Consider the following 26665-nt stretch of genomic DNA (forward strand, 5'->3'; position numbering starts at 1 on the left):
AGTGGAAATCATCCTCAATTACAGGGACATAATTCTGAATGTGGCAAATGTAGCTTTCACAACCATCTTCCTGAAATTGAAAGCTGTAAAGGTTTTCATAAAAGGAATTGACAAATTATGATATTGTAATGGGATCTTTGCATAAAACATCGTTAATTTTGAGTGCAGTTATAGATTTTCTTTTGTAGTTTCTCTTTTCAAGTGCAAAAAAGTAACTAGTGTTTCTTTCCCCCTCTTCAATCCATTTTGCTCTTGACCTTACAAAGGCACCCTTTGCCAGATCCGTGTAAAGCTGTTCTAATTCTAGTTGTAAAGACATGAATACAGACTCCTCTTCTTCAGATAGATTATCTTTCTTTAGAAAACTGTCAAGCTTGCTCATCGTCTCTTTTTCTCTAAGGCTCTTTAATTGCATCAGCTCTTGCTGGCCTGCTGCTGACGTCACTCACAACGCACTTTTGCTGCCAGGCACGTGTGCTGTGACTGAGTGTGTGACAGAGAAAATCGTTTTTGTGTCATTTAGAGGGAAAATGCGTGCATTTTAGAAGTTTCAAAAGTTGCTAAAAGTTCTAAATAACATTTTGAAAGTAGCTAAATTTGTTGCTAGGTGCTGATTGAAAAAAAAAGTTGCCAGGGTAGTCTGAAAAGTTGCTAAATCTAGCAACAAAATTGCTAAGTTAGCATCACTGCTTCTACTTGTCAAAAGTTAGCTAGCTAGCTTTGTTTAAGCGGGTTGTACGTGAGACTTGCACGCAGTGTTGCCAACAAATTTTCAGGGGAAGTTGCTAGAGGCAGGTCGATTTGTTGCTAAAAGTTGCTAAATGACGTTATTACGTAATAACGTAAAGCTGTGTCATTATGTAGAATACGCAATAACGTTACTCAAATTGACTGGCCATCTCGGCGAAAAATATGATTTGACATTTGTTAGTTTAGATTTGTTTGTTTATTATCATATATTTTTATTTCTAAAAGTAATATAAACACAACATATTTTATATGATCACATATTTGTATTTTTAAACACAACACATTGAATTATTGAACAATTACACATTATTGAACAATTACATTTTATTTATTTTCTTTTTAACTAGTAAACCTACACATTCTGAACAAATATAGTTTAAAGCAGTGTATTGGTAGTTAGTTAACATGCTACCTAACTGATCAACAATTATAGGTACAGGCTAATAACAGGGTATATATGCTATCTTATTGAACAAGGAACTTAACTCAAATAATGATGTGTGCGCTAGGCATCACCCTCCAGCTCTCTCCAGGTTGCTGTGCTGCTTGGCTGGCTAGCTGCTCAATGGTTTCCTCCAGATATTGCCACTGTTCTCGCACACACTGCAGTACACACTGCCACCATCAGCTGTGTGTCTCCGCCAGTTCCAGAAAGTCCACTCCTTGCATACGTACTGTAAATATGATGAATCATAGATTGGCACGCAAATCCTCTTCATCTTCACTGTCCAACTGCATTGTCACGGAGCTGGAACCAGCAGTAGAGGACGGAGTGGCCTTAAAGCTGTATGCTGCTGTGGTGCCAAACTGCTGCAGATCTTCACTTGGTAGTTTATGCTGGTAACAGATATCACCAGCCAGCTTCAGTCCATACCGCACCAGGAGTATGGAGTTGAGAGTGTGCAGTGACATTCTATTTCTTAACTTTGACTTGACCACACTCATTTGGCTGAACAGCCGTTCAACCTCCGCATTTGAGTGTGGCAAGGAGAGGGCAGCGAGTGTAGCTTTGCACAGTTCTTCAAATGGATTTGACCCGGAAGAGTCCGTGTAGTTATTGACTTCACTCCAAAACTCGACTGTATTTTCAGTTGAGTCCCACCTAAACAGATGGATGTTTCTCCATTGGGAAACAATTTTATCAATTGTTTGGGGCTGGTATCCCAGTAGCTCAGCTACTTTAATAATTTCAATGGTGCCTTTATTGTGCGTTTCCTTAACACTGAACAAGGCCATGTTTTGCAAGGCTTCAAGGTTGTCTGGGAGCTTTGCTTGCAGCTCCTTGCTTAAAGCAACAATGTAGTTGATGCACTGTCTCCGAATGCCCTTTTTGTCCTCTGGCGCAAGACTGAGTTGGTACACCGTGCTCTCGAAAAGGTACCCAAGGTATGGTGATGGACTGAGATGTCCATCAATGGCATCCTTCAGGACATCAATTTTTGCCATATGGTTGACTACTCTGCTGCAAATTGATGTTAAGAGGTGTACCAGATTGTCCAAAAGCTTGACAGGATCTGTATGCTCTCCCTCAAATGACTTCACTGCAACTTGTACATCGGACAGGATTGATTTCAAGAATGTCAGGTAAACATAGTTGGTCTTGTCCATGTACATTTAGCAACGCTCACTGGCCTTGGTCAACTCAAAGTGGAGTTTCAGTTCTTCCCACTGGCTCAATATACGAGTTACCGCAGGCTCAATCGATAGCCAATGTGTGGCACACACTTTGGTGATCTGCAGGGGTTTCTGGACACAATTAATGGTGGCATCCACTGCTTTGTACGCCTCGCGCCGTTTTGGGGAAATCGAAAACCAGTTGTAGGTTTCCCTGATTAAGTACTCAACACTCCTAGGGATGGTTTCTTTGGATGCTGCACTGACAGCCAATTGTAAAGAATGGCACACACAGAGGATAAATACCAAATTGGGCAATGCACATTCTTCCTTTGAAATCTTGTGCACCCTGTTGTGCACCTCAGTCATCACAGACGCATTATCAGTGCCAATACCCTGAAGATTCTCTTTTTTAAGGTTACACTTCTCAAGAAACTCAACTACCGCCTTTGCTATTGATCTGGCATCACCACCCCCCCCCCCCCCCCCCCTCTCCAATTCATCCAGACCAAGAAATGTGGACACAACGGTTCTTTTTTTAGCATTGAAATACCGAATCACCACACCCAGGTATTTCGAGACACTGACATCAGTGGACTCATCCAAAAGGAGACTGAACTTCTCACCCCCCACATCTGATGTTACTCTTTTGAGAAAATAAGGAGCCAGTACTCCCATAATCATTTCTGTGCACCTGGTGCGGTGCATTTGGAAGTTTGTTGCTGCCACAGAATCTGAAAAGGCAGCTTTGCAAGCCATACCTAAATGGTCGCATGCTAGCAGCAAACAATGGCCATTGCCATAGTAGCTTCTGCTCTTTTGCAGTTATCCACTTTCTTAACCAACTGTGGTAATGTAGACTGCGTTGTGGGGTTGTACGGTTTTGATTTATTTATATGCTTTACTGTAAAAACAATGTTTTTTGATGTCATACATTTTTACAAGCATATCTGATTTGCAGTACGCACAGTATGCCCAACAATCATCCCCAATTACTGGCTTCAGCCACCCTTTAAATTCAGGTACAGACTCCCACTCTTTTCTGTACTTCTGGCTGTACAATTTTGATTGAGACATGTTGATTGATGTTGTAAGTTCTGTTCAAGATCAAACATTTGTGACCATCTATATTCATTGGGTTTGTCTCGTCGAACGCATACTACTGCTGCTGCAGTCAGCCAACAACAATGATTTGCAATTTGCTGAAATTGCTGCTGGCCTGCTGCTGCTTGTGCACGAGCTGAGCTGAGCTGCACGAGCTGAGCGCACGAGCAGACGTCACTCACAATGCACTTTTGCAGCCAGGCACGTGTGTTGTGACTGAGTGTGTGACAGAGAAAAATCGTTTTTGTGTCATTTAGAGGAAAAATGCATTTTAGCGTTTGAGTCACGATTCAAAAGTTGCTAAAAGTTCCAAATACATTTTTTTAAGTAGCTAAATTTGTTGCTAGGTGCTGTTTGAAAAAACTTGCTAAATCTAGCAACAAAATTGCTAAATTGGCATCACTGCTTGCACGAGCCTACCACTTACTCTGTAGTTACGTTTACGGTGTTTCTGGAAAACCATCTTGAAGCCAAGGTGCTACCGCCCCCAGGCGGACTGGTAGACCAAAAGCGTCTCAAGCGAAAAGGCAAACATAGTACAGTAGCTATGATTTAAGATTGTAAACTATGTGGCTCGGTGTTCCATGTCTTTATCTGAAAACGGACTTCCCGGCAATAGATCAAGTTGCAAAAAGATTGCAATATTATTAAGTTGTCATTGATGGAATTCGAAGTTGGTAATCAACCATAAAACAAAAACAAAGCGTACGTGCGATATGGTCATACAAGGAAGGGGGCGAACTTCCCATGAAAGGTGTGTCCTATTGGATCTGTAATTTCCAGTAAGCAATTCGTAGTTGTCAAAACAGCAGTTCTTTCTATTTGTGTAAAGTGACAAATGATTGTTACCACTGTAGATCGTATGAAGACTATATACTGTATTATAGATTCATTGTTTTTTGTTTGTTCTTTTAAAGGAATGAGTACTTCCTCAAAATTATAATATATCATTGTGTGGGTGAGTGACTTTCGATTTGCTATATCTCTATGTAATCAAGGGAATCTAGTGGGAAAGTTAGGTCTATTAACAAAAGCAACAACTGCAGACCCACAAAAACCGTATTACTGTATTAATAGTCACTTCTTCACATTTAGCCTACATGTAGCCTATTTTAATGTGCAGGAATTTAAACACTAACATGAAACATTTTCTCTTTCTGATTTCAGATTGAATTATACTGTGTGGTTTACTCTAAAGTATTCAGCAACAATGTTTCTATTGATTATTATAGTCACAAACTTTGGGACTTTGATAGCTGATGATGGTAAGCAGTCTTTTGTATATAGCCTATAAACATGTAAGTAGATTTAACCACAGTATTTTTGCCTGATCATGATTAACATTTGACAAGCTTTTTGTTTGTTAATTACTTGTAGCAATGAGTGACAGAAATCTTCAATGCTTCAACGATTATGACAAAAGTATGGTTTGTCATTTTACAACTGACAAGTCTAAGTGTGCTGAATACAACATGACATTGAAATTATTGGGCTCACAAAATATGTAAGTATATGATTGTTTAAGTTTTTCTATTGTCGATGTTAATCTCACCAAGAAGTCATATTTCATTTCAAAACTGCATTATTATTCAACTTGTTTCCCAGAGGCCAGAATGATTGTACTTTCAAGGAAAAGGAGAGGTCCAATGATGTTTCCAAATGTGGATGCTCTATTGATCCAATGGTCCTTATTATTGGGGAGGAGTTTAATGCAACACTTTGGAATTCTGGGAAGTGCCTAAATTCCAAAGTCCTCTGTATCAAATGCAGCAGTGAGTTGCATCTACATATGCAGATTGCTATTTGGAAATGAATTACTGTTATAAAGAATATTGCATGAAATTAAACCATTCTTTAATTGATTGATATGTCAAACCATCCCTATCATTGTCCTATACAGTAAAACCCAAAACCCCCACCGTTCAAATGGTGAAACCAACAGAAAATGGGAATTTCCTGGTCAAATGGAAGACAAACTACCCTGATGATGCACCGTTTTCTAAGGCCTTGATTGCCGAATTGAGCTACAGAAAGAAAGGAGAAACAGATGAGGTAAAGGAGGGTGATATACAGCATTCCCCCGTTTGCTGTCACATCACAAAGACAACATTTCTTCTAGCCCTTTCCTTTCTTCTTACAGGTGTCCAAAAATGAGTCAACAACTTCCCATGAATTACTTGTCAGAGACTTGGAGCCAAACACCATTTATGCTCTGAAGGTCAGAACCTATACTGACATGAGTGGCCGTTTCAGTGACTGGAGTGAAGAGTTGGACTTCACCAACCGTAAGTGATTAAATGAGATTTATCATCCATGGGTTTTCAAACCTTAATTTCACTTTCACCTGGTAGCTCATTGTATATTCTTCTCTGCTCCACAGCTGCATCATCTCGGAAAGTACTCCAGATTGTCATTGTTTTCAGTTCCATTGCTGTTATCATCATTACAAGTGCTTTGTTTTGGTGCAGTGTTAGGTAAGTTGTCCTGACATGTCTGTAGGTGACAGTATGTCTGTTTCCACAAACATTTGTTATCATACAGCTTCATATTGGCCCTATAGGCTTTCAAATCCTCCTATTTCCCCCCTCTGCAGACTCAAAACCAAGTTGTGGGATAATATTCCTAAATGTTCAAACCCAGACCTTTTGTATATGGTTCCAGGAGTACCTAAGGTGAGGCTCTATCTTCAATTATAAACTGGGTGGTTTGAGCCCTGAATGCTGATTGTCTGAAAGCCGTGGTATATCAGACCGTATACCATGGGTATGACAAAACAAAATTTAAAACTATTTTAGAATAGTTACATTCGTAACTAGTTTAGAATAGCAATAAGGCACCTCAGTGGTTTGTGCTATATGGCCAATATACCACAGCTAAGGGCTTTGTCCAGGCACTCTGCGTTGCGTTGTGCAGAAGAACAGCCCTTAGCCGTGGTATATTGGCCATTTACCACACCTCCTTAGGCCTTATTGTTTAAATATTCTATGTTTAAATAAACTGTAGACCTTCATTACTTTCATACTGTAATTCCTTCCATTTGTGTATTTGCATTTAGTGATGTTTGTTCTCCACCACAGGTATTGTCTCCTCCCAAAATACCTTTATCCTCCATCTATGTTGATTCTTCAAAAATGGACACTGAAGGAAAAACATGGTGAGCGTATAGATGCACTATAATGAAAAGGTGTCTTCGGGTTCAGTCCTATTCGCGTGGGCAGTCAAGTCCTTGCAATGAAAATAAGCTTTAATTCACTGTAAGTTGCCCGCTTGTCTTTTCTCTACAGGCCAAACCCCTCGATAGTAGATGGGAGCAGTGGAAGAGGTAGTGGCTCAGAGCTTGACTCATTATCTTCCCTGGGTTATGCCCACACATGTTCCATGAGCCCGGAGCCTAGTAATGTGCAGATCATTAGCCATCTTCAAGAGGCCCTGAGCAAAGTCTTTCCCAGCCTTGTTCCTTTGGACGGGAATCCTCAGTCATTGCTTTTAGCCCCTCCTATGACAGATGATGGTACACAAATGAACTGCCCTGAGTCAAATAGAGACATCGGTGTGTGTTCATCTGACTACAATCCTCTTCATTTCATGAGTGAGTCTGGAGGCTCTTGTGGGTCATCTTGTTTCAACAATATTACCTACTCCCCCTCAGTGCCCCTCAACTCCATTCAAGAGTTAACAACAAGCAAGACATCCTCATTTCCTACGCAGCCTCTGCTCTTGAAAAATGCCCATCCACAGCTGTTTCTTGGTACTGGTCAACAAGATCTTAACTTGTCCACTAACTGTGCACCCCTCTTGCAAACCGACTTTTCACATCACCTGTGTGATGGCGCCAGTCATGATTCAGAGACTACCACATCAGCAGAGGACACCAGTCTGATCTACGGCTCTAATGACAGCAATGTGTCCAAACCTCACAATGTTATCAGTGTCGTTCCTGGATATCAGAGCTTCAGTGAGGCGGTCGGTAAGGACAATGAGAGAGGAACTGATGCCTTCATGGATGTGCCACTGCCACTTAAATGTTTCCAGGATGTGGACAGTAGCAGGCCACTGATTTACGATGTGAATCCATGTTACCACAGCCTGCCTGACCCTGGATGCTGCCTCCCCCCGAGTGATGTTGATTATCAGACTTTACAGAGCCTGGGACAAAATAGCCCACATCAGTGGGTTTCAGACAAACTGCTGAACAAGTGTTTGGAGACTGAGATCCCTCAAAGCTCCATGGGGAACATGCCTCTAAATGTCATACCCAACTCACAGGGAGGACAATGTCCGATACCTGGATGTCCCTTTCTTACTGCTTTCTGTTCAGACCAAGCCATGCAAATAGACAATGACAGCTCTTATCATTGTGTGTGATTATACGGTAGACACTTTTGCACTTCACTTTACAATTTCTTTTATTTTGAGGACTTGAGCTCATATATATGTTTTTTTCTATATTATACAAACAGTTTGAATACCATTCTGCCATGAAAATGCTGTGGCCTCATATCCAGAAATTTTGGATGTACAGCTCCTGTAAATAAACATTTGTGTGTGGGAAACTGCAACAGTTAATTTTTGAAGAGATATAACATGTCTTTGCCTTTGCCTCATCTTTCTGAAACATGTTGTTCATCATCTGGGATGTACTTCAGTTGAAATACTGAGCAATAACATCTAGGTTACACATCAAGGTCGTCAAACTAGTCTCCAGCCTCTAAAAGTGACTTCTCTTCTAATGGCTTCCCAAAATAGTCAGACAGTTTCATTGCATCTGATGTTTGATAGGCTAAATAGTGTTAACAGTACAAGCCTCATGCAAACATTGAGGTTGAATTTCTGATGAAAAAAGTGGTTGTCCTACTTTCTTATTCTGCGCTGTTCCTTGAAACAAGTACATTGCAGCTTCCATGGAAATACACGCCCAGAAAGTAGAGCCATCCTCTGATGTCATAGATGTGTTGCGATTCAGGTTAAACAAAAAAATTGGCTTTGTTTAGGGTTATTTTCTGAGGATGAAGTTCATGTTTTTTAGTGTTTATTGTAGAAAACAAAGACTTTTTTCTCTTCAAAGCGCTTTCAAATCAAATTTTATTTGCCACATACACATGGTTAGCAGATGTTAATGCGAGTGGAGCGAAATGCTTGTGCTTCTACTTCCGACCATGCAGTAATATCTAACAAGTAATCTAACAATTTCACAACATGTACATATAAATATATGGAAGAGCGATGGCCGAACGGTATAGGCAAGATGCAGTAGATGGTATGGAGTACAGTATATACATTTGAGATGAGTAATGTAGGGTATGTAAACATTATATGAAGTGGCATTGTTTAAAGTGACTAGTGATACATATATTACATCCAATTTTTTATTATTAAAGTGGCTAGAGATTTGAGTCAGTATGTTGGCAGCAGCCACTCAATGTTAGTGATGGCTGTTTAACAGTCTGATGTTGCGCCTTCTTGACCACGCTGTCAGTGTGGGTGAACCATTTCAGTTTGTCCGTGATGTGTACGCCGAGGAACTTCAAACCTTCCACCTTCACTACTGTCCCATCGATGTGGATAGGAGGGTGCTCCCTCTGCTGTTTCCTGAAGTCCACGATCATCTCCTTTGTTTTGTTGACGTTGAGTGTGAGGTTATTTTCCTGACACCATACTCCGAGGGCCCTCACCTCTTCCCTGTAGGCCGTCTCGTCATTGTTGGTTATCAAGCCTACCACTGTAGTGTCGTCTGCAAACTTGATGATTGAGTTGGAGGCGTGCATTGCCACGCAGTGTGATTGCAATTGCGTCGTCTGTGGACCTATTGGGGCGGTAAGCAAATTGGAGTGCGTCTAGGGTGCCAGGTAGGGTGGAGGTGATATGATCCTTGACTAGTCTCTCAAAGCACTTCATGATGACGGTAGTGAGTGCTACAGGGCCATAGTCATTTAGCTCAGTTATCTTAGCTTTCTTGGGAACAGGAACAATGGTGGCCCTCTTGAAGCATATGGGAACAGCACACTGGGATAGGGATTGATTGAATATGTCCTAAACACACCAGCATTTTCTTTTTGTAATCCGTGATTGACTGTAGACCCTGCCACATACATCTCGTGTCTGAGCCGTTGAATTGTGACTCTACTTTTTCTATATATTGATGCTTAGCTTGTTTGATTGCCTTGCGGAGGGAATAGCTACACTGTTTGTATTCGGTCATGTTTCCGGTCGCCTTGCCCTGATTAAAAGCAGTGGTTCGCGCTTTCAGTTTTACGCGAATGCCGCCATCAATCCACGGTTTCTGGTTGGGGAAGGATTTAATATTCGCTGTGGGTACAACATCCCCCATGCACTTGCTAATAAACTCGCTCACCGAATCAGCGTATACATCAATGTTGTTGTTCGACGCTATCCGGAACATATCCCAGTCCACGTGATCGAAGCAATCTTGAAGCGTGGAATCAGATTGGTTGGACCAGCATTGAACAGACCTGAGCACGGGCGTTTCCTGTTTTAGTTTCTGTCTATAGGCTGGGAGCAACAAAATGGAGTCGTGGTCAGATTGGCCGAAAGGAGGGCGAGGGAGGGCTTTGTATGCGTCGCGCAAATTAGAGTAACAATGATCCAGTATTTTTCCGGCCCGGGTCGCGCATTCGATATGCTGATAAAATTTAGGGAGCCTTGTTTTCAGATTAGCCTTGTTAAAACCCCAAGCTACAATAAATGCAGCCTCAGGATATGTGGTTTCCAGTTTACATAGAGTCCAATGAAGTTATTTCAGGGCCATTGAGGTGTCTGCTAAGGGGGGATATACACGACTGGGATTATAGTCGAAGAGAATTCTCTTGGTAGATAATGCGGTCGGCATTATAAGGAATTCTAGGTCAGGTGAACAAAAGGACTTGAGTTCCTGTATGCTGTTATGATCACACCACGACTCGTTAATCATAAGGCGTACACCCCCGCCCTTCTTCTTACCAGAGAGATGTTTGTTTCTGTCGGCGCGATGCGTGAAGAAACCAGGTGGCTGTACCGACTCTGATAACGTATCCCGAGTGAGCCATGTTTCGTGAAACAGAGAATGTTACATTCTCTGATGTCGCTCTGGTAGCCAACCCTTGCTCGAATTTTGTCTACCTTGTTGTCAAGAGACTGGACATTGGCAAGTAGTATACTCGGGAGCGGTGGGCGATGTGCCCGTCTACGGAGCCTGGCCAGATGACCGCTCCGTCTGCCCCTTCTGTGGCACCTTTGTTTTGAGTCGCCGGCTGGGATCCAATCCATTGTCCTGGGTGGTGGACCAAACAGAGGATACGCTTCGGGAAAGTCGTATTCCTGGTCATAATGTTGGTAAGTTGACGTTGCTCTTATATCCAATAGTTCCTCCCAGCTGTATGTAAAAGACTTAAGATTTCCTGGGGTAACAGTGTAAGAAATAATACATAAAAAAACTAAATACTGCATAGTTTTCTAAGAACACGAAGCGAGGCGGCCATCTCTGTGGGCGCTGGTGAAGCTTGAATAAAGATTACCTGACTAGTGACACACATAGCGATGGTTTATCATGCAGAATATTGTGAGGCGTTTGCCACAGTTTAACCATCAATAATAGTATACGGTTGGAATGACTGAGGCATTCAGCATAATTTCTTTCATGGTATTGTGGCGATTTTGTGACAGGCTGTTTTTGAACAAAGGCCAAGATAGAAGTGTGGAGACACCGGAGGGGATGGTGAAAGGCCATTTTCACAGAGCCACAGGTCTGCTATGCCAACTTGTCATGCTTATATTGAGCAAGCACGCAGGAATGCATGGTGGCATTCACAGCTATGTCATACTTCGAATGCTTTGGACAGGACGTGCAAGTGATGGAAATGACTTTTCACAGGCTTGAAAAATTGAATTTTGTTGAGGATTAAAAGGCAGCTCAAAGGTTGTCTTGAAAATGTGAATTTATTGAAATATTCTGTCATGGGCACCACTTTCTGTTATTGCCATTTAATAGCTCAAATACCTATGTACTTCTCTGTGTTGCAGGCACGTTAAGCTTCAGTCCAGTTAGTGTTAGAAATACCAGGTGAGGGCTTGTAGATTCCAATAAGTAATGCACATTTCAGGACTTATACCACACATTCTTCTTTATGTTTGTATGCAAAGGATCAAGTTGCACAATTGACAAAAAAATAGCACAAATGAAGAACACTTTAGGATTCTGATTATAATGCAATCAATACTCAATTACCTGTGAAGTACTGTGGAACCTCTGGTGCCCTCACTGGTCCAGTGCTTCTCTAAGGTCGTCGTCCACCTGTATGATTTATGGGCCCTGCTCTTGAACCTTGCTTGGAGAACAAATGAACTGCAGTGATGTCACATCTTCCTGCCAGTGATCAACATTAATGTCCTTTTTAGAGGGAGAAAATATACATCACTTTTATGGAGTACTAACAATGAAATCACTTTTATCCGGTTCTTTTTAGCTTTCTATCTAAATTGTTGCAAGTGTAATGTTGGACATAGATGCATTTTAAGGGGAGTAATGGAAAATATTTTAGGCTGAAAGTCTGCATCACCTTTAATATGTACCCAGTGGTGTAAAGTACTTAAGTAAAAATACTTTAAAGCACTACTTAAGTAGTTTTCTGAGGTATCTGTAGTTTACTATTTATATTTTTTTGTCAACTTTTACTCCACTACATTCCTAAAGAAAATAATGTATTTTCTACTCCATATTCATTACATTTTGAATGCTTAGCAGGACAGGAAAATTGTCTAATTCACGCGCTTAAAAAGAAAATCCCTGGTCATCCCTACTGCATCTGATCTGGCGGACTCACTAAACACAAATGCTTTGTTTGTAAATTATGTCTGAGTGTTGGAGTGTGCCCCTGGCTAACCATACATTTAAAAAGCAAGAAAATTGTTCCGTCTGGTTTTCTTAATACAAGGAATTTGAAATGGTTATACTTTTATTTTGATAGCTAAATATATTATAGAAATTACATTTACTTTTGATACTTAAGTATATTTAAAACCAAAATACTTTTCTACTTTTACTCAAGTAGGATTTTACTGGGTGACTTTCACTTGAGTCATTTTATATTAAGGAATCTTTACTTTTACTCAAGTATGACAATTCGGTACTTTTTCCACCAATGTATGTATCACACATTGTATATGACGTACAGTACCAGAAAGAACTTGCAATAGAAAACAGCACACGCAATCTATTGCCATGGTCAGAAAAAAAGAGAAGTGCATTATCATGAGGACGCAAACGTCTCTGCTTGGACTGAGATAACATATCCGTTTCCTGCATCTAAGAAAAGGAGAACCGCAACAGTATAGGTGCTACCTGACAGTCTTTAGAAAGGAATAGTTGTAATAGGAGTTTAATTAGAGTGCTTTATATTGTATGATCAACGTTACTGTTACCTTCATTCTGATCTAAATTGATGCCTACAGTTGTATTTTAGCACCATCTCCTGAGCATAATGTGTATTGCACGTTGTTGTCCCACACAATAACCTCTGATATTTATTGAATGTGCAATCTAGAACTTAAATCCCCAGTAAAAATGAAAGTGTTGCACTTGCCCAGTGATGTTTACCAACACTTTGGGAGACACAAACCGAAGAAGCACAAGCAAGCGCACCTGTTGGTTTCAATTTTTAAAAATCTGATTGTGTTTGTTCCTTCTCGTTGCCACAGAGGACTCATAAAGTAGGTTACTTTAACCAATTTTTTTTTTTTTTAAGTTTACAATAGACATTTGCTTTATTTATAAACAGATACAAGCAACCAAAACATTAACAGGCACTTAGTATGCATGACTGACAACATTTTGAAGTGTAAAATGTAAAATATTGAAAAAAAATGGAAGTAAAAGGATACCATAAATGTTAATGCATATAGATGTATTTTTTAACTACTCTACTACTACAAAATAAGTTGTACAGTAATTGTATTATTACAAGGCAATATTGTTTTTTTTAAATCACTGGATAGCTCTTGTAAGCTTTGGCATGGTGGATGTTGAGAATTGTTATAGACTAAATTTGAATTTTTTTGTCTATCTATACACATTTCAACACAGCATTAAATTTGCCGGTATACATCAATATCGTTTCCCGTAGCTAGCGTGTTTTTGTCACTAATAACATATTTTCTGAAACTGTAAGATCATTATATAAGCCTCAATATTAACATTTCTTCTGTTTAGTATGCATCTTAAATTCTAACAAACATCTAAAAACAATTCCATCACGTTATGAAATGTATGATGCATTATAACACTACCACAGAATTTGCAACAATGAGACTCTTAAATAACAACCCTGAGAGCAATGCATAAAGACAGCTAATACATCAGGTGAGTGGTTACGACTTATATTACACATACACAATCCTATTGGAAAAGGTTAAAAAAAAATACATTTACTCATGTTATAATTAGTGTGTTGTGCAAGATAAGTTAAAGCTAAGACATTGAAGGTGCAAAGTATCTTTCCTGTTAAAAAACCTAGAAATGTAAGTCTGACATACATGACTGTGCCAGTGTTGAAATGACAGGTCCTAATACTCTTGTTGTAGGTCTACAGAGAAGTTCTGTATTCTTTCCACCATGAAGAAGCAGAGTGTTCCAGTGAAACCCAGGATGACCATAACGAGCAGTTGCCATGTCAACAGCAAGTAGCCACTGTAGAAGAAGGCAACTGCTGCAAAAATGGACTGGCAAAGGAAAGAAGAAAACAAAAACTTGTTGAAAGTAATACAAAGAGTTGACTTTGTGTTACTACTCTGTCACAGTAATGTATGAATTGTGTCTTAGATTGTGAGTTCTTACAGAATACTAATGTAATAAAAGAATTGGTACATACAGCTATAAAATAACAATAATGCATGTTTGTGTGGCTAAATAGACCGCCACAAGAAGGCCTTCAATCGTCCTTCACTCTAGTTATTCTTACAGTATAACCACACAAGGGATATACTACCAGTCAAAAGTTTTAGAACACCTACTCATTCAAGGGTTTTTCTTCATTTGTACTATTTTCTACATTGTAGAATAATAGTGAAGACATCAAAACTATGAAATAACACATATGGAATCTTGTAGTAACCAAAAAAAGTGTTAAACAAATCAAAATATATTTTATATTTGAGATTCTTCAAATAGCCACCCTTTTCCCTGGTGACAGCTTGGCACACTCTTGGCATTCTCTCAACCAGCTCACCTAGAATGCTTTTCAACAGTCTTGAAGGAGTTCTCACATATGCTGAGCACTTGTTGGCTGCTTTTCCTTCACTCTGCGGGTTGACTCATCCCAAACCATCTCAATTGGGTTGAGGTCGGGGGATTGTGCAGGCCAGGTCATCTGATGTAGCACTTTATCACTCTCCTTCTTGGTAGAATAGCACTTACACAGCCTGAAGGTGTGTTGGGTCATTGTCCTGTTGAAAAACCAATGATAGTTGGACTAAGCGCAAACCAGATGGGATGGTGTACCGCTGCAGAATGCTGTGGTAGCCATGATGGTTAAGTGAGCCTTGAATTCTAAATAAATCACAGACAGTGTAACCAGCAAAGCACCCCCACACCATAACACCTCCACCTCCATGCTTTACGATGGGAAATACACATGCGGCGATCATCCGTTCACCCACACCGCGTCTCACAAAGACACGGCTGTTGGAACCAAAAATCTCCAATTTGGACCAGACCAAAGGACAAATTCTCACTGGTCTAATGTCCATTGCTCATGTTTCTTGGCCCAAGCAAGTCTCTTCTTATTATTGGTGTCCTTTAGTGTTCTTTCTTCGCAGCAATTCGACCATGAAGACCTGATTCACAGTCTCCTCCGAACTGTTGATGTTGAGGTGTCTGTTACTTGAACTCTGAAGCATTTATTTGGGCTGCAATTTCTGAGGCTGGTAACTCTAATGAACTTATCCTCTGCAGCAGAGGTAACTCTGGATCTTAAGTTCCTGTGGCGGTCCTCATGAGAGCCAGTTTCATCATAGCGCTTGATGATTTTTGCGACTGCAGTTGAAGCAACTTTCAAAGTTCTTGAAATGTTCCGTATTGACTGACCTTCATGTCTTAAAGTAATGATGGATAGTCGTTTCTCTTTTGAGCTGTTCTTGCCATAATATGGACTTGGTCTTTTACCAAATAGGGCTATCTTCTGTATACCCCCCCCCCCCACCCCCCCCACCCACCTTATCACAACACAACTGATTGGCTCAAACACATTAAGAAGGAAAGAAATTCCACAAATTAACCTCTTAAGAAGGCAAACCTGTTAATTGAAATGCATTCCAGGTGACTACCTCATAAAACTAGTTGAGAGAATGCCAAGTGTGTGCAAAGCTCTCATCAATGCAAAGGGTGGCTATTTGAAGAATCTCACATATAAAATATATATGTTGATTTGTTTAACACTTTTTTGGTTACTAAACTCAGTATGGCTGGTGGCATTGTCATGCTGGTGGGTCATGTCAGGGTGAGCCTCCAGGAAGGGTACCACATGAAGGAGGAGGATGTCTTCCCTGTAACGCACAGCGTTGAGATTGCCTGCAATGACAACAAGCTCAGTCCGATGAATCTCCAATTCGAACTCGCTCCAGAGTACAGGCCTCGGTGTAACGCTCATTCCTTCGACGATAAACGTGAATCCAACCATCACCCCTGGTGAGATAAAACCGCGACTCGTCAGTGAAGAGCACTTTTTGCCAGTCTTGTCTGGTCCAGCGATGGTGGGTTTGTGCCCATAGGCGGCGCTGTTGCCGGTGATGTCTGGTGAGGAACTGCCTTACAATAGGCCTACAAGCCCTCAGTCCGGCCTCTCTCGTCCTATTGCGGGCAGTCTGAGCACTGATGGAGGGATTATGCGTTCCTGGTGTAACTCGGGCAGTTGTTATTGTCATCCTGTGCCTGTCCCGCAGGTGTGATGTTCGGATGTACCGATCCTGTGCAGGTGTTGTTACACGTGGTCTGCCACTGCGAGCATGATCAGCTGTCCGTCCTGTCTCCCTGTAGCGCTGTCTTAGACATCTCACAGTACGGACATTGCAATTTATTTCCCTGACCACATCTGCAGTCCTCATGCCTCCTTGCAGCATGCCTAAAGTACGTTCACGCAGATGAGCAGGGACCATGGGCATCTTTCTTTTGGTGTTTTTCAGTCAGTAGAAAGGCCTCTTTAGTGTCCTAAGTTTTCATAACTGTGACCTTAATTGCCTACTGTCTGCAAGCTGTTAGTGTCTTAACAACCGCTCCACAGGTGCATGTTCATTAATTGTTTATGGTTCATTGAACAAGCATGGGAAACAGTTTTTAAACCCTTTACAACCCGTTTTTACAAATTATCTTTGAAAGATAGGGACGTTTCTTTTTTTGCTGAGATTACATGATTCCATATGTATTATTTCATAGTTGAGATGCCTTCTCTATTATTCTACAATGTAGAAAATAGTTTTAAAATATTTTAAAATCCTTGAATGAGTAGGTGTTCTAAAACTTTTGACCGGTAGTGTACATCGGCCTACGCATACCTAAACAGCCATAAGTTATTAATCAACTATACTGCAATGAACTACACCCAGCGCACCACAGTATCAATTGCTGGTACATATGGTTGAGTAAACAATCAGCTGTATCAAGCTCTCTCAGGGGTTACCTGGATGAATTTGAAGATGGCAAAAGCAGGCGCGCTTTGCTCAGCATAAACACGCCCCAAGATGCTGTACAGTTGAGTGTTGAAACAGCTGTCACCGAGTCCAAGCAGGAAACTACACAGCAATGCGATGGAGATACTAGGAAACAGATAGGAGACGCTCAACTGTGAGGGGGTTACAACAGGTCGTTTTCAACTGACATGATTTCTGATTAATATAAAAACAATATACAGCCCTGCTTTAATTGTTTTGTTTTATATTAAAACAATACCTTGGTGTCAGATATGGCTTGTTCAGTGTGCTAGTTTTTAAAACCACAGGGGCATCATCTGGGATGTTGAGGTAGATCAAGTAAAAGGCAACAAAATGGACGACCATCCCCAGGAAGACCACAGATGTCCTTCTGAAGCGGTTGTTCTTACATACTAGTCCAAAGACGCCTCCACCTGACAAATCACATCAGATTACTGTCAAACTAGTTCCTTGTTAGATTGTAACACCAACATAAGAGTGATGGGTAAAAGTTACACTGGGCAACACAAACCTACCAACTATCTCTCCAATCCCCACCACAATTCCAGAGATCCCAATCAAGCCTTTAGCTGCCGCTCCAAACTCTGTTGTTGCCCCGATACATGTCCCATACACACCACTGTAGAAAGATAGCTCCAGACCTACGATGACAACACACTGCTAAAAACACTATTCCTCTGAGGGAAATGTCTGGACTTTTGGTTGTGCAGTACAATCTACTTACCACTGTATGCCATGCAACAGCTCAGGAGCAATATGGTTTTGGTTTTGAGCAGTTGCAGGATTGTCTCTGAAGAGAAGGAAACACACAAGGAATTGCTTTGGATGACTAACAGGATAGTAAAACAGTGTAACAACATAAACAAGGTAACGGAGGTGTCCTTTAACCCAAAGGAATAGATCAATGATTGATTGTATAATAACAAATGTGCCTGTGAAGCTACATTAACTTACTGAATTCTGACTTTGCATCTTGTACTGCAGAGTTGGCTCTTTGCTTATACCTGCCAAACATTAAGATGGAAAATGATCAAATTAGCAAGACAAACAATATTTATTTTCAATACTGTGATATTCAAATTCATAGCAGAATGAATAACCACCATTTAAAACAGACACCAACACAGTTCCATAGATTCCCATTGGAATATGGGTACAGTGAGAAAGTACTGTCAATTAATTAGGAAACTAACATCATGTGAGACGAGAGCAAAGGCTGGCCTTCCTCCTCATTGAGCATCTCCTCTTCTGTTGGAGGAGTCTTTCTCAGAGCCAGGAAGCTGAGTGTTCCCAGCACTGAGGTAACCAGGAGACCTATAAAGATAGTCTTTCTGCTCCTATCTGAGAGGGACATCAAGAACAAAGGAAACAGTGTCAAACAGAGAACACACACCATTACTAAGTAGGGCAACAATATTGGAAGGGTATGAGTCATAACCTTAATGAAAACAAAGATGCAATTGCAAGTTTTCATTAATGTTAGCTCTATTTTCTCCATATTTTCCCATTGGATGATCTTCACATGCACATACCTGATATTTCTATCCTTCCATTCCAATCAAAATAAATGTAAAGATTGCCAAATAACATGCTGAAAAAGAAAACAATGTGTTACAATTACACCTTCTGCTCTAGGTCACCAAATAATGGAAATGACTGCCATTATTATGTACCCTACCATTAAAATATACTATTAATATACCTGCACTGTAAAAGGGCCCAAAACATCCCTGTGTTCCTATTGATGGTGGAAGCATCGGAGTTCTCCACAAGGAAGTGTCCTTGAGCTGTCCAAAGCACTGATGAAAGGGATACAAAGAGTAAGTGAGAGAGGCTGATTAGGAATTGCAGATGTAATGAATAGAGATGGTTGCTATTTGATGACATTTGAATTGATCAAAATGCATTATCGGGGAACTATTCAGGGAAAATGTGTCTATTTTATTTGGCACAAACTAACATTATCAAACAATTCGCTTCATCTGCCCTAAGAATTCTCATTTAGCTCTCCCATTTGTAAAATGTTTGCTTTGCTTGCGATCAGAGATAATGAACATAACCCCGGCATTTCCCTTTTATGTAAATCATTAACAAGCTCCATTTCAGACATCATAACCATGGTAACCTTTGTCCAAAGCTCAGCAACTGACAAGACAGACTCAATACTCTTTAACATGCATCCAGGTCATGTGCTCCTTCTTGATTTGATCTGCCATACCCATATTGATAACTGTTTATAATACTGTGTAATTACTATGGCATTTGATCTACTTACAATTTACAAATCATTATTCCGAAAACAAAAAAATGGGTACATCTCAATTTACAAATGTGTTAGGAATTAATGGCATGTATAAGAGAATAGCAAACTCCAGAGGCATGTAGAGAATTTTGGATTGGATTAGGCATATGCACAAAGAGGTGAAATATACACTACGTGACCAGGAGTATGTGGACACCAACTCGTCGAACATTTCTTTCCAAAATCATGGGCATTAATATGGAGTTGATCCTTCCTTTGCTGCTATAACAGCCTCCACTCTTCTGGGAAGGCTTTCCACTAGATGTTGGGACATTGCTGCGGGGACTTGCTTCCATTCATCCACAAGAGTGAGGTTGGGCGCAATTAGGCCTGGCTCACAGTCAGCATTCCAATTCATCCCAAAGGTGTTCATTGCGGTTGAGGTCAGGGCTCTGTGCAGGCCAGTCAAGTTCTTCCACACCGATCTCAATAAACCATTTCTGTATGGACCTCGCTTTGTGCACTGGGGAATTTTCATGCTGAAATAGGAAAGTGCCTTCCCCAAACTGTTGCCACAAAGTTGGAGGCACAGAAATGTCATTGTATGATGTAGCGTTAAGATTTCTCTTCAAGTAAAGGGTCTAGCCAGAAACATGAAAAACAGCCCCAGACCATTATTCCTCCTCCACCAAACTTTACACTATGCATTCGGGCAGGTAGTGTTCTCCCGGCATCCGCCAAACCCAGATGCATCCGTCAGACTGTCATATGGTGACGCGTGATTAATCACTCCAGAGAACTCGTTTCCACTGCTCTAGAGTCCAACGGCAGCAAGCTTTACTCCACTCCAGCCTACACTTGGCATTGCACATGGTGATCTTAGGCTTGTGTGCAGCTGCTCGGCCATGGAAACCCATTTCATGAAGCTCCTGACGAACAGTTATTGTGCTGATGTTGCAACCAGAGTTTGGAACTCGGTAGTGAGTGTTGCAAGCAAGGACAGATGATTTTTAATGACTACGTGCTTCAGCACTCGGCGGTCACGTTCTGTGAGCTTGTGTGTCCTACCACTTCACGGCTTAGCAGTTGTTTCTCCTAGATGTTTCCACTTCACAATAACAGCACTTACAGTTGACCGGGGCAGCTCTAGCAGTGCAGACATTTGACAAACTAACTTGTTGGAAAAGTTGAATCCTATGACGGTGCCACGTTGAAAGTCACTGAGCTCTCAGTAAGATGATTCTATTGCCAATGTTTTGCTATGGAGATTGCATGGCTGTGTGCTCAACTTTATACACCTGTCAGCAACGGGTGTGGCTGAAATAGACAGATCTACTAATTTGAAGGGGTGTCCACATACAGTCCTTTGTAATATAGTGTATATGACTTTATACCAAACTGTCATGTAAATCATGACAGTTCAATGTAATTTGTGCCAATATGTAATGATGTGAAGGATTCTGTATATTCTGTAGTAATGTTAACCAGATAGCAGAGGGAACAAAGGAGAGATCCCATGAAACCGGACTTACTGGCTGCTCCTATGCCGATTAGTACTGAGGTGAAGTAAAAGGACCATGTTGATGGGGTGATGAATACAGCTACGTAACCACTATGGAAAAGAATGGAACCATAACAAACAACAGCACGTGACCTTGTTATAACTAGACAACTACTTCAGACAGAAATATCAATCAACTACTGATCTGCAAATAGAAAATGAATGGGGGGGGGGGGTTATTCCTTTAGAATTCTTGATACTCACCTGTAAAGAATTCCACTGAAAAACATTGTAAACTGTGGTCCAATTATTGCAACAACAGTTGGAGCTAACAAATTTGAAAACGAAAAAATTCCATAGATGATTCCAAGGCTGTTGTACAAGGACAGAAAGAAAACAGTACAGAGGAAAAAGTTTAGTGTCTGGTATAAGGGTCAATGATTCTGAAAGATGCACATTATCTCCCCCACTCATTTCGCTGGGATAATGTGGTTTTCCAATATTTAGCCTATGGTAACACCATCCAACTCACCTGTGATAACCACTTCCAGTGAAGGTATCATTGTCCAGGCTTTTAACTATGGTTTGCTTTAAAATAGAGGAGAAATGGGATATTAATGTGAATCATATGAACATAGAAAATATGTTCTCAAATATTGCTGCCACCACTACCAATGTGCCCTGTGGAGATTGACCTTTACATTTATTAATTTCAGGAATTCCTTTGGCATGACAATTTATTGACTGATGAAGAAATTGGAAACACAAGATGCGCCTGACCCAGGACTCCAACAATGCACCACTGACAAGGCTGCTGAGGACATCATGTGAGCTGGAAAATGCACAGGAAAATAAACTGATGCAATTTATCATGGGGTAAAAGTTCTTAAACTTGAGAGTCAAAGGCAATGGACTTGAAAAAAGCAAAGCATGACTGCAAAATGACAACAATTCAAATTTTATTGGTCGCATTCACATATTTAGCAGATGTTATTGCGGGTGTTGCGAAATGCTTGCGTTGCTAACTCCAGCAGTGCAGTAATACCTAACATTTCACACAGATCTAAAAGTAACAGAATGGAATTAAGAAATATATAAATATTGATGTACCATGAATTATAAACAATTATAACATGTCTAATGTAACCACTTTTAAGATATCAAACAGCTACCAAATGTACATAGCAGTTATCAATGGGTAACGGTCCATTGTCTCAAGTGAAATTTACTATTTAGCAAACAAAACAACTGATCAGTCAATATATTACAAACATGTCAAATGACAACACATATTATATTTCTGATTAATTCGAGTATGTAGCCTACATGACATGTAATTTGAAGGGGAGAGGTCAAACAGCTGTCAATTTCAGATAAATTAGCTAGTTAGGAAGTTGCTGGTATCTGAAATATCATTGGGTAGGTGTGAATTTTCTCCAGTGATATTGACTCTAGCAAACAAAACAAATTATCAGTCAATATAGTTTGAATAGGCAACGACTTCAGCTTAGGTCACACAAGTGAAAGTGTGTTCTTTGACTTACTTCAATGTTTCCACAGGTGGTGAAAGCAGTGAAAATGAACAGAAATCCTAGTCCCAGAATGACAACGTTGTAAATCCTGAGGTCTGCCATGATTATATTATTCTTGTACCACCTAGATGTCCCAGGTCGCTACACAGCACTCAATGCAATGAGATAAGATTATTCCAATAGTTACACTTCTTGCGTCGACCAGACATTTCTGAGATGGCTAAGCAAATACAAAACACATAGAATCTAGCTAGAGACACCCACGCCTTTGTTGGACAAGCACTTTTCGGCTACTCTTCTTCAAAAGTCCATATGGTAACTTTTCTTCCGCACGCACTCTCTGTCAATAAGTTATCAGCACGAGCCAATTCAGCATAACCCTACCATTAGCACATTTGGTAGATTGTTGTAGTTAGTAGGCTATGTATCTAATAGCTAGCAAGCGAAGTTCCTCGTGATCGCATATAATACGACCAGGCTTTATGTCGTTGTTGTGGGGGGGACAAATGCCAAATGATTTTCATTAGAAACCAAGCAAACAGTTGAGATTTATCAAACGCTTTACAGGCAATGGAAGCCCCGTAGGACCAATACACGTCAGCGCGTTCGTTTCCCAGCAGTCTCACATCATATTGTACACAATCATCATGGCGACCCAGGATGGTAGGTATTGAAAGAAATATAATGCTATGCTTGCCACATATCTATGCGGTGCAATTTATCAATTTTCAATTCATTAATTTGGGAATTTAATCGTATTTCTGGTGTTGGTGCAAATTGAACATGTCAATTGGATTTGAAATCATATTTTCTTCATAATCCAAGGTTCGCCCGGTTATCCTGGTCACTGGCTAGCTGCTAGCCAACCATATTTAGCTAGATAACGTTAGCTCTTTCGATTTTGTTACATAGCCAAAATAACTAGAGCTACTGTTACATAAGTTGTAATTTGATTCTAGAAACCTAGGACAAGTGTAATAGTTGTAGCTATCGCTATGTTATTTTGTAGCTATCAACCCTAGCTATATTAGGCATTTATAAGCTAACAAGTTATGTTAACTAGCTAGCCAACTCTATCTGACTGCAAATGTAGCTTGGATGTGTCAGCTAACTTAGCTAGCATGACTAGGTAGCTAGCAAGTTAGCGCTATTTGCAAATAAGCTACAGTAGCTCGCTAAGAGCCACGTGAGATGTCAGATTTAGCTAACGTAGCTAAACGACCCACAGAATACCAAATAGGTCAACCAGCCAGTTGCTTGCTGCTGCTTTGTCATAACAAACGAGCTGCATGAAGTCATTCTTGCTAGTTATTACTTGGCTGAGAAGACCTAATGTGACAAACTATTCCCAAACATTGAGTTTTGACCAACTCTATGGTGTTGACATAGCTGTGCCTGGCTGATAATTCTTGTGGAGTTGAGATTTCTCAGCTAAGCTATGCCTTTCATAATCCTTTCATAGGAAATGAAGAAGTCGTAATGGAAACTGAAGCCACTTTGAAAGAGCCACAACCACTGTGTGAAAATGTTGGCGAAGGGAATGCTGAAGTATCGGAAACTGTGTCTCGGACAGATAATGCAGGGGAAAGCTCTTCAACTCAGGACCCTACTGTCAGCAATGGAGATGACAGTGATGAAGGAAAGGAGATGGTGGATCTAAAGATTATTTGGAACAAGAATAAGTATGATCTCAAAATTCCTTTAGATGGCACTGGAGCCAAACTGAAAGAGCGAATCCATTCACTCACTGGTAAGTAGTTGTTTAGGCTTGCGTACTAACTACTTGGATATGTATAACAGTCACAGAGGTTGATTAATGTCTCTCAACCACTCTCTCTTTTTCTCTCTCTCTATGTAAATAGGTCTTCCACCTGCTATGCAGAAAGTGATGTACAAGGGACTGCTACCAGAAGATAAGACGCTACGTGAAATTAAAGTTACAAATGGTGCAAAAATAATGGTGGTTGGATCTACAATAAATGATGTACTAGCTGTAAATACTCCAAAAGAGGTTATTCAGCAGGAAGTTAAAGCTGAAGAAAACAAAAAGGAACCTTTGTGTCGGCAAAAAGTAGGACTTTTCAACGTCTTTTGATTTCCATATTTGTAAATAAACAACTTCTTTGCCCAAGGTATGGTCACAGGTTATGATATTTTTTATTCAACTGTGAACTTATAATAATAATGTATTGAATTTCAGCAACACAGAAAGGTGTTGGACAAAGGCAAACCAGAGGACATAATGCCATCTGTTAAAGGAACAAAGGTGAGTATTTTCAACAAAACGCTAATGATGGTTGGGAAAGTATGCTTGTAATGGTTGTTTTACACTGAGTATACCAAGCATTAGGAACACCTTCTTAATATTGTTGCAGCCCCCTGTCCCTTGCCCCCAGAACAGCCTCAATTCTTTGGGGAATGGACTCTACAAGGTGTGCACAGGGATGCTGGCCCATGTTGACTCCAATGATTCCCACAGTTGTGTCAAGTTGGCTAGATGTCCTTTGGGTAGTGGAATATTCTTGATACACATGGGAAACTGAGTGAAAAACCCAGCAGCGTTGCAGTTCTTGACACAAACCGGTGCGCCTGGCACCTACTACCATACCCCATTCAAAGGCACTTAAATCTTTTGTCTTGCCTATTCACCCTCTGAATGGCACACATACACAATCCATTTCTCAATTGTCTCAAGGCATAAGAATCCTTCTTTAATCTGTCTCCTCCCTTTTATCTACACTGAATGAAGTGGATTTAACAAATTACATCATTAAGGGATCATAGCTTTCACATGGATTCACCTGGTCAGTCTATGTCATGGAAAAAGCAGGTATTCCTAATGTTTTGTATACTCAGTGTATATTGCCCTGTTTATGTATTTTTCTTTGAAATTTTCACTGGAACACTGTATCACAGTCAGGAGCTTGGAGATGGGTCGTTGTGAATTACTTCCTTGTTCTTCCACTAATGACCAGCAAGTGATCTCTCATTTGTTACACAGGAACGCTTACCAACAGTGCCTTTAGCCGGAATGTACAACAAATCTGGTGGAAAAGTTCGTCTCACCTTCAAACTGGAACAAGATCAACTGTGGATTGGAACTAAGGGTGAGATGACCCCCTGGTTTAGTTGGATTTTGTATAAGGAAAAAGTGTTATGGCACTCACCAATTATCTGTGTATATTCTCCTACAGAGAGGACAGAGAAAATCCCAATGGGCTCCATCAAACATGTGGTGACTGAACCCATTGAAGGCCATGAGGATTATCACATGATGGTAACACGTTTCCTTACTACAAACTGCACAAGCCAGATTGACAGTTGATGTAATGTATGTTTTTTTCCATAAACACATACATTACTTTGTATTTTGTCAAAAGTAGCTATCTTATTTATGGTGCAATTAATTTTCTCTCATTCACTTTCCTAGGCATTTCAGTTGGGTCCAACAGAAGCCTCTCAGTATTGGGTCTACTGGGTGCCAATTCAGTTTGTTGATGCAATCAAAGACACAGTCCTTGGAAAGTGGCAGTATTTCTAACGTGCCTCTATTATTGACAGTGAAAAACTGTGATCTAGAACAGGAACATATGAAAATGGGGATCTGGAGACAACAAGGAATCCTAAGGAACTTAACATTGAAGCATATTAGAGAAGCAAACTGAAGGATGCCAATGGACAATTCATATTATTTGGGGTTTCAAGTGCACTATGAGGCATCATCATATTCCTCAGCCCAGTTCATCATACATTTTTTTGAGCAAACCCAAGGGAAAACAATAAAACTAAATGTACAGAGATTGCTGATGCATTTCTCAGTTATTCTTAAAGTAATAAAATGTATTTAAGGGAAAAAAAGAAAAAAGCTGGACTAGTATGTGGTAGCCTATGTTTATTTATTCTATGGATCAACACAAGCAAACTTGCCAAAGTTGAATACAGTTTCTAATGGTCTCAAGATATTGGTTTACTTGTAGTCATGATAAATGTTCATGTTAACAGAAATTATTGAAACATCTAATGGAATTGAAGAAGATTCCCTCAGCAGAAATAGATCACTATATAACTAAAAGTAGTAAGAAACTTACTCATGTAAGTTTTGCTATTTACAATCATTTATAGTTGAGGGGGGATTTCTGTTGATTATTTAAAAAGAAGAGTGGGTGCTGTGGAATGTTTCTATTCAGCATCAGGCCAGACATTGAGCATTACTGCATTCCAGTGTCATGC

The 26665-nt window shown here is 40.3% G+C and overlaps 3 protein-coding genes and 1 long non-coding RNA gene across 7 annotated transcripts; 3 read left to right on the forward strand and 1 right to left on the reverse strand.

Moving 5' to 3' along the window:
* The first annotated feature begins 3965 nt into the window (after positions 1 to 3965).
* Positions 3966 to 8042, forward strand: LOC139578068 (uncharacterized). 3 transcript variants are annotated; one of them, XM_071405256.1, is made up of 11 exons: positions 3966 to 4222; positions 4386 to 4426; positions 4636 to 4733; positions 4846 to 4972; positions 5074 to 5240; positions 5369 to 5520; positions 5609 to 5753; positions 5849 to 5942; positions 6062 to 6140; positions 6546 to 6622; positions 6753 to 8042. In XM_071405256.1, exons 3-11 carry the CDS (start codon positions 4679 to 4681, stop codon positions 7831 to 7833), a joined length of 1977 nt encoding a protein of 658 aa, XP_071261357.1. In that variant the 5' UTR covers positions 3966 to 4222; positions 4386 to 4426; positions 4636 to 4678; the 3' UTR covers positions 7834 to 8042. The 3 variants fall into 3 exon arrangements, with proteins under 3 accessions (XP_071261357.1, XP_071261367.1, XP_071261350.1); XM_071405266.1 differs by lacking the exon at positions 3966 to 4222 and adding an exon at positions 4235 to 4250; XM_071405249.1 differs by lacking the exon at positions 3966 to 4222 and having other exon boundaries at positions 4282 to 4426.
* A 5709-nt stretch (positions 8043 to 13751) lies between these two features.
* LOC139578103 (uncharacterized) lies at positions 13752 to 14337 on the forward strand. The gene is made up of 2 exons (XR_011675492.1): positions 13752 to 13819; positions 14041 to 14337. It is a non-coding gene; the product is annotated as an uncharacterized lncRNA (long non-coding RNA).
* Positions 13781 to 22956, reverse strand: LOC139578087 (UNC93-like protein MFSD11). Its single transcript, XM_071405278.1, has 13 exons — positions 22448 to 22956; positions 21436 to 21491; positions 21168 to 21275; positions 20935 to 21014; positions 18863 to 18959; positions 18693 to 18751; positions 18354 to 18501; positions 18115 to 18164; positions 17885 to 17950; positions 17676 to 17801; positions 17399 to 17573; positions 17130 to 17265; positions 13781 to 14178 (listed from the first exon to the last, which is right to left on the reverse strand). Exons 1-13 carry the CDS (start codon positions 22535 to 22537, stop codon positions 14023 to 14025), a joined length of 1347 nt encoding a protein of 448 aa, XP_071261379.1. The 5' UTR covers positions 22538 to 22956; the 3' UTR covers positions 13781 to 14022.
* LOC139578093 (ubiquitin domain-containing protein UBFD1-like) lies at positions 22931 to 26235 on the forward strand. Of its 2 annotated transcripts, none has more exons than XM_071405293.1 (7): positions 22931 to 23098; positions 23898 to 24185; positions 24298 to 24506; positions 24636 to 24701; positions 25437 to 25542; positions 25630 to 25712; positions 25866 to 26235. In XM_071405293.1, exons 1-7 carry the CDS (start codon positions 23083 to 23085, stop codon positions 25974 to 25976), a joined length of 879 nt encoding a protein of 292 aa, XP_071261394.1. In that variant the 5' UTR covers positions 22931 to 23082; the 3' UTR covers positions 25977 to 26235. The 2 variants fall into 2 exon arrangements, with proteins under 2 accessions (XP_071261394.1, XP_071261403.1); XM_071405302.1 differs by having other exon boundaries at positions 23070 to 23102.
* The last annotated feature ends 430 nt before the right edge of the window (positions 26236 to 26665 follow it).

The sequence above is a fragment of the Salvelinus alpinus genome, chromosome 1, assembly GCF_045679555.1.
Source record: "Salvelinus alpinus chromosome 1, SLU_Salpinus.1, whole genome shotgun sequence".
Lineage (NCBI taxonomy): Eukaryota > Metazoa > Chordata > Actinopteri > Salmoniformes > Salmonidae > Salvelinus > Salvelinus alpinus.